General features: G+C 32.1%; 1 protein-coding gene across 1 annotated transcript; it reads right to left on the minus strand.

Annotated features, from left to right (window-relative positions):
- Positions 1-6,285: 6,285 nt before the first annotated feature.
- LOC100913808 (olfactory receptor 5D18-like) lies at positions 6,286-7,276 on the minus strand. Its single transcript, XM_003773818.2, has one exon. The coding sequence runs from the start codon at positions 7,274-7,276 to the stop codon at positions 6,332-6,334; it is 945 nt and encodes a 314-aa protein (XP_003773866.1). The 3' UTR covers positions 6,286-6,331.

Raw genomic sequence — 7,276 nt, forward strand, 5'->3', positions numbered from 1 at the left:
TATTTTATTCTGTTCAAGGACAAATAAAGCATAAATAAAAAATCCTTTCTTCATCTGGTGTAAGAATAAATTTTAACCATATCCTAGAAAAAATATTAGAATCAAAGTTAATACACATTTTATAGGAGAGAGACATTATATGACTTCATGTATATTTATTATTTTGATGTCATTATTTTAAATATCATAGGAATATCAGCAAATTTATATACACCATCCAAATCAAGGAAACCCATGATATGTTTTGCATATTGTATAGATCAGCATATCATACAGATAAAGACAAAATCAAAAACAAAGATAACACTATGACCATGCATATTCCTTAAATCTATACCTATAAATGTCTGTGTATAACTATATATTTTTGTGGCTTGCATATTGGTAATCAAAACAAATGCATATACTCTTAGTCTGCAAGAATTACACATATAATACACCTTAGTTCAAACTAGTATCATATATAAAACCTAGCCTATATAGTTGGTGCCAATCCCAAAGAATAAAAGAATGCAATTCCTCTCTGTTTCTATTTCCTGTCTCTGTCTTTCTGTACTTCTCTTTCTCCCTCTTCTCTTTTCCTCTCCCTCTTTCCTTCTTCCTCCCTTCATCTCTTTCTTTCTCTCTCTCTCCATATACATATATGTATATGTAGATATATAATTGTGTGTATGTAAATACTAGCTTGCTATCTGTTAGCTGTTATTATGGGTGGATGGGTATACTCCATTATACATGGTATTACTGTGGTATCATTCTCTTCAAAGCTCATGTTTCTTTAAAATTATGTTTCCTTTTATGTGTTGGAACTGCAAAATCAAGGAGAGGTAATGACTGAAAAAATATTTTTCTTTGGGGATCCTGTTACCTTTAAAATTGAGTTTGGTATGATGCAAGCACATTCCAAGAAAACATAATGTCATGTCGTACTTCCCATAATTCTTCTTTCCACCCCCCATCTATGAGGGGACATAGATTTAGTCATTTAGCTCCAAAAGACATAAAGATTTATCAGCATATGGTAATAATGCTTAGGAAAGTGGAAGGAGTCTCTCAAACTACAAAAATGAGGCTTCCCTTGACCTGGGTTACAAACACTGTCACAAACACAAAGGAAAACAAGAAAAAGAGGCAGAGATCATCAACCCATGTCTCTCTATTTCTCTGATTGAAAGAATATCATGAATCAGTATATTTAGAATGGAATTTAAAAGTTAATTGTCCAATTCCTTCATTTTACACTTGAAGTAAAATGTTCCAGTTCACATAAGTGAACATATGTAGCATGGCTGGGAAAACTTATCTGTTTATAATATGAAAAAAAAAGAGCAATGGGTTAAACTTTAGGCAGGAGATAACTTTCCTGTTGGTTAACGAAGGATGGTTTTGGGGATATTCATGAGGGAAAGGCTAAGAAAAAAAACTGGCTTTGCTAGAAGGAAAAATAGGAGAGTCAGATTGTATGTCTGTCTGCATATGAACAATTTTTAAAAATTATATCCTTGTACCTTGTCTGGCACAAAGAGAGAACTGACATGAAATTCTGGACACATTGTTAGGAACATATCCAGGTTTGACACATACACACATTCATTTATCTGTGAATATTTACAATCATGAATGGGGCATTTCTCTATGAGAGAAGTTAGAGGTCTTGACCAGTGACTCTTATAATATCTTCCTGCCTTAAGACAGAGAAAAGGATAAATTATAAGGTACCATACATGAAGCATTTGGCAAACTTTGAAGCATTATATGTATATGAATTATTAATATATTACTTTATATTGTTATTAATAATACCATTATTATCTAATATTAATTTACCATTCATTTTAGTAGGAAAGAAATCTTCACAGATGGATTTTGTGGCAATAGATTGGGGGAAAATATCTTGGCAATCAAAACAACAGAATGAGAGCACAATCAAAACATTCCTACTGCAATGAATTTTAAATTATTTCTAATAAAAAAAAGTTACATGAACTCCATTTTTACCTATCGACATACTGCAACTACATAAACAATCTGAAAGGCAGAGAAGGATGATGCATTCTCTCAATCAGAAAATCTGCTTCAATGCATGGTCAATGCAAGCAAGAGATTTTATAATTCATTTTCCCTTTGGGAACTAAGTCCCCTAAGTATGTTTCTGAAATTATGATCTCTGTGGTTGCAAAGTCTTAATGAAAACAAAGGCATACCTTTTCTGTGTACTTCAGTCAAAGGTTTTATCCTATCCTGCCCCTAAGGAAAATGTGCACTCATGATATAGATGAGCATTGGATTTTTTTTTCACCTTTTAGATAAAATGGCAAAAATTTGCTATTTAAATTCATGTTCTTGGACACCTGGGTCAACTGAATTGTTTCAGTTATTGGAAATCACCTAGAATCTTTCTCCTAGCAGTCTCAGACTTCAATTTCCAGTACTTATTAAACTTGAATTCAAGGCAGAAAGAAATAATAATCATTCTTTCATCTGTTATTTTCTCATACAAGTATGTCTATATGGATTTGAAGAAATCAGTGATCTAATATTATTGGTATAACTGCTCACAGACATCTTAAAACAATCTAGTTTATTCATCTTATTTTACTATGGGGAAAATGTGGCATAGAGAGAATAAATCACTTCAATAATAAGTATCAGAATTGATTATAACTAAGGTACTAACTATAAATGAATCATAATTTTTTGGTAGTAGAAATATTTAGGTCCCTAATAGTCATGTGACAGAATGAGTGCAGATTATAGAAATATTAACAATTCCTCATTTATGTAACTGAGAGCTCCTCCAAATTCCTTTTTCTAGGGTATAATCATCTTCCATATAAGGTATAAAATTCAATGGTATTCTAACCACTAGAAAGTTATATTTTAAAAAATTCTTATTTCAACATAATTTTCCTTTTTATTGGATGATGTTAAGGGAGTATCTGATGGATCCTCTCAGTGAATTCTTTTGGCTTTATCTTATTCCTTCCCCACTTTGTATCTTTGTATTTCTGTCTCTCTATATATATTTCTGCTCTCTGTGTTCTTCTCCCTCTCTCTCTATATGTATGGATATAGATATATAGATATTTGAGATGTACATAGATAGATACATACATATAGATATCGATAGATAGATGATAGATACAGATCCAAATACATTATACTTTGGGTTTTATTTAGATGATTATTTTTATTTGTTTGTTGTCATATCACTCACTAATCTTCACTGCCATAAGTAAAACATTCATTTTTTTTCTTAAAATTTTCCTCATATATGATGAATTCAAGTGTTTCTACTGCTCCACTTAGCTGCCCCAAGAATGAGTATTTTTTATGGTGGTCAAGAAAAGGATTATGAAGTCAGCAATTGATTCCTTTATTTGTTTAGCTGAAAGGCATCCCTGTTACAGACTGAATGAAGGCAATCATGTGTATCCTAAATCATAGATGTATAAAGGTCTAATATAAAAGAATTCATTTGAATCAATATACATATATCAAATGCTATTTGAAAAGGCTCATTTCAATATTTTTATAGTATATAAAAAGCAACAGAAAATGAAACCTAAACACTTACAAATACTTCCATTAAATAAAGATTTAAACAATTCTAAAATATATTTATTATTTATTCATTATAAAAACATTAGTTATCCCGAACATCTACTTTTGTTCTAAAAATGACAGACAAGTCATTATTACTTGTCTCAATGGTTTTTTTGACAAAGTTATTAAAATAAAATAATTATTTTTATCTACCTATTTTTATCTACCCACTACTCACCTACAATAGCTAAAAATCAAGTAAAAATATTTTATCCATAAGAATTAACTAAGAATAAGGAATTATGGGAAAATACATCTTTCCCTCCTCAAACATGCAATATAATATTATCTCTATCCAAGATGTGATGTTAACCTAGGATACTGAAAGAGGAGTTATGCACTAAAACTACCTCAGCCCAAATGTATGCCATTCTTGCAACTCATTTAGACCACCACAAATGAACATAGCTGGTTAGGCCACTGAAGCCCATGTGATTCAAAATGTCATTCACTGTAGTTACACTATACACTTTTTAGAGCAGCTGTCTATCTTTTATCTTTATTTTATCAGAAAAAAATATTCCAAGTACCAAACTTTTATTTCTAAAATAAATTGTAGATACAAGGTTCATCAAAAAATCAAAGAGCGTGTCCACTTAGAACATATCCTTTTCATCTCTGTTAAAAAAATGATATTATGTTTTTACACTATACACATTTTAAAGTTACATCTACTCTGTGAGATCCCCAATTTAACCAAAAAAAACATTTTTAAAAGTAAAATTGTTGTGCTACTGGGAGCTATTGAAATACACAGGAGCCACCTGACAGTAGCAGGTGGAGATCCAACCCAGACCTGCAGAATGGATCTCCTCTTGTGAGAGGATGATACAAAGAGACTGAGAGGCAGTTGCTGTTCTCTGACCTCTCAGACTGAGAGTCCATTGAGTTGTCTGACCTCTCTCTTCTTCCCTCTGCCTCCAATTTATTCCCTTCCCAGTCCACAAGCAATACCTGTGTCAGCAAAGACTGCCCGGCAATTCCTTCAGATGCTATAATCCACAGCTGTAGTGGTTCTTGGAGAATTGATCTATCCCTTAACATTTCTCGGTTTTTGTTTTTTTGTTGTTATTTTCCCCCCACAGCATGGTCCTCACACTCAGGAATACAAGAAGCCCTATCACTTCTGAATGATTTTAGCAGGTATTGATCCTGTGAAATATTATGGAGGCAAACTTTCAAACAGAGAAGAGGACTATGGTCAGAATAGGCATTTAAATTTCTCATCAGTCTCCTGTCTTGGTCCTTTGATGTATTGGCCCATTTAATTACCCAGACTAAAAAAGTCTTACCCGGCCTCTTCTTCCTTTACTTCCCCACATGTTACCAAAGGAACTCTGGAAGGATCCTTCTCAGAAACAGCTCTTTGTTTTTCTTGTATACCCTACATTCAGGTGCCATAAAACTAATAATAGTGACTTCGTCTGAAAGTTTATGTGATATTCTATATTTGTAGGATTTTGTACTTTTTTCCATTTCTATTTCTTTCTTTATTTCTTTGTTTAATTAATAGAATACTATTTTTCTCTTTCTCTCACATTGCATATCTTGGGGAAAAATATTACTTGTAACATATACTCAGTGTCTAGAGTAACACATTCCATCATCTATTACTTGCAATAAAATAATATATGTTTCTCATTTTGAACCCTTACTCCTTAATTACTCTATGAGGAGATTCATAGAAAGCTTCATCATTGGTTCTCTGAAAATACAGATGGCATATTTATCATAGTTCTTATAACAATTTAAATTGTTTTTCTTTGCAGTTCTACTGTTCTTTTATAATTAGTTCTTCCCTGCTTATTTCACACTACAGTGTTTTTAGATTCTTCAAAAATTACTATTTTCACATTTTTTCTAGTTTATAATCTATATTTGTTCATGTAAGATTGTCGATGCCTTTGAAATCATTTATTTATTCAATTCTTACCATATAATAGTATTCCATTACATTTATATAGTAGTATTTCTTCCACTATTTTTTAATTTGACAGGTATCCCTTTAGCTTCTACTCTTTTGTACAGAGAAAAAAATTCTTCATTTATTTGACCTTTTTAAGTATATGCCAAGAAGTGGAATAGCTGAGTCAAAGGAAACACAAGTTTTTGTTTGTTTGTTCATTTCTTTGTTTTTATCTTTTTTGGTATAATTCCAAATTGCTTTCCTTAATAATTCTCTACATTCATAGATCCACCAATAGTACTATGTCTATTTCCTGAGAGTTCCTTCAATACTTATTACTTAACAACTTTAATTTGCATATTTATAGTTGGTAGTTCTTAGAAACAACTTGTTCCCAAATCTATAGATAAACTATTTCATATCCTGAAAGCCATTCATTCAGATCCTTTTCTATTTATCAAATGGAGAATCGTTCTTAGTTTTTTTAATAAATTTTAATCAGAAATGAGTGTATCAATGAAATTTGCTATAAATATTTCCAAAAAATGTCCTTTTTAACTTTAGTTTAATTTAATATTTTTTGTGTCACAATTTTTTTATTTTATTTAATCAAAATTACCTTTCTTAATCAGCTTTATCCACTGTTTTCATGAAATTTTCATCTATATTGCACTAATGAGTTATAAACTCCCTATTTCTCTAAATTGATAGTCATGTGACCTTTTTCAATTAGGTCATTTATCTAATTGGAACTTATCATGTATTAAGTTTTGATGTATATATTTGTCATCAGGAAAATTTAATTAATAGGAGATACGTTCATGGAGAAGATACTTTAATTTCCATTAATTTGATGACTGTTTCTTTTACATCTTTGTTCCTCAGACTGTATATTAGAGGATTGAGCATGGGAATTACCACTGTGTAAAACACAGAAGCTACTTTCACAGTGTGTCGAGAGTTTCTGGAGTTTGGAACACAATAGAGAAATAGTATGGTACCATGAAATATGGTGATAGCCATTAGGTGAGAAGCACATGTGGAAAAAGCTTTACATCGCCCACTGGATGAATTCATCTTTAAGACAGTGACAAAAATGAATACATAAGAGGCTAGAATAATCAAAAGTGTGCTTACTTCATTAAAACTGGCAGAGATGAAAAGTAGCATTTGGTTCAAATATGTATCAGAATAAGAGAGACTAAGAACTGATGAGAACTCACAGAAAAAGTGATTAATTATGTTTGAACCATAAAATGATAATTGTATAGCAGAACATGTGAGGAGAAGAGAACAGACTATACCCCATATATATGACCCAGCCACCAATAGGGCACAAAGCTTCTGAGACATGGCAACTGTATACAGCAAAGGATTACAAATAGCCACAAAGCGGTCATAAGCCATCACTGCCAGCAGGAAGGACTCAGTCACTACAAATGTACAAAAGAAAAAAAATTGTATCAAACACCCAGAGAATGAGATGCTGCGGTCCTCTTTAAGTAAATCCACCAACATCTTGGGAGCAATGATGGAAGAATAACAAAAATCCACAAAGGACAAATGGCTGAGGAAAAAGTACATGGGGGTGTGAAGTTTGGAGTTGATTCGGATGAGGCCAATCATTCCTAGATTTCCCACCACGGTTATAGAATATATGATCAGGAAGGCCAGGAAGAGGGGCACTTGGAGGTCCGGATAATCTGAGAAACCCAAGAGGACGAATGTTGCAACAGAACTCTGATTTGCCTCACTGGTCATCAT

Source organism: Sarcophilus harrisii, chromosome 6 (assembly GCF_902635505.1).
Source record: "Sarcophilus harrisii chromosome 6, mSarHar1.11, whole genome shotgun sequence".
In the NCBI taxonomy this organism is placed as follows: domain Eukaryota; kingdom Metazoa; phylum Chordata; class Mammalia; order Dasyuromorphia; family Dasyuridae; genus Sarcophilus; species Sarcophilus harrisii.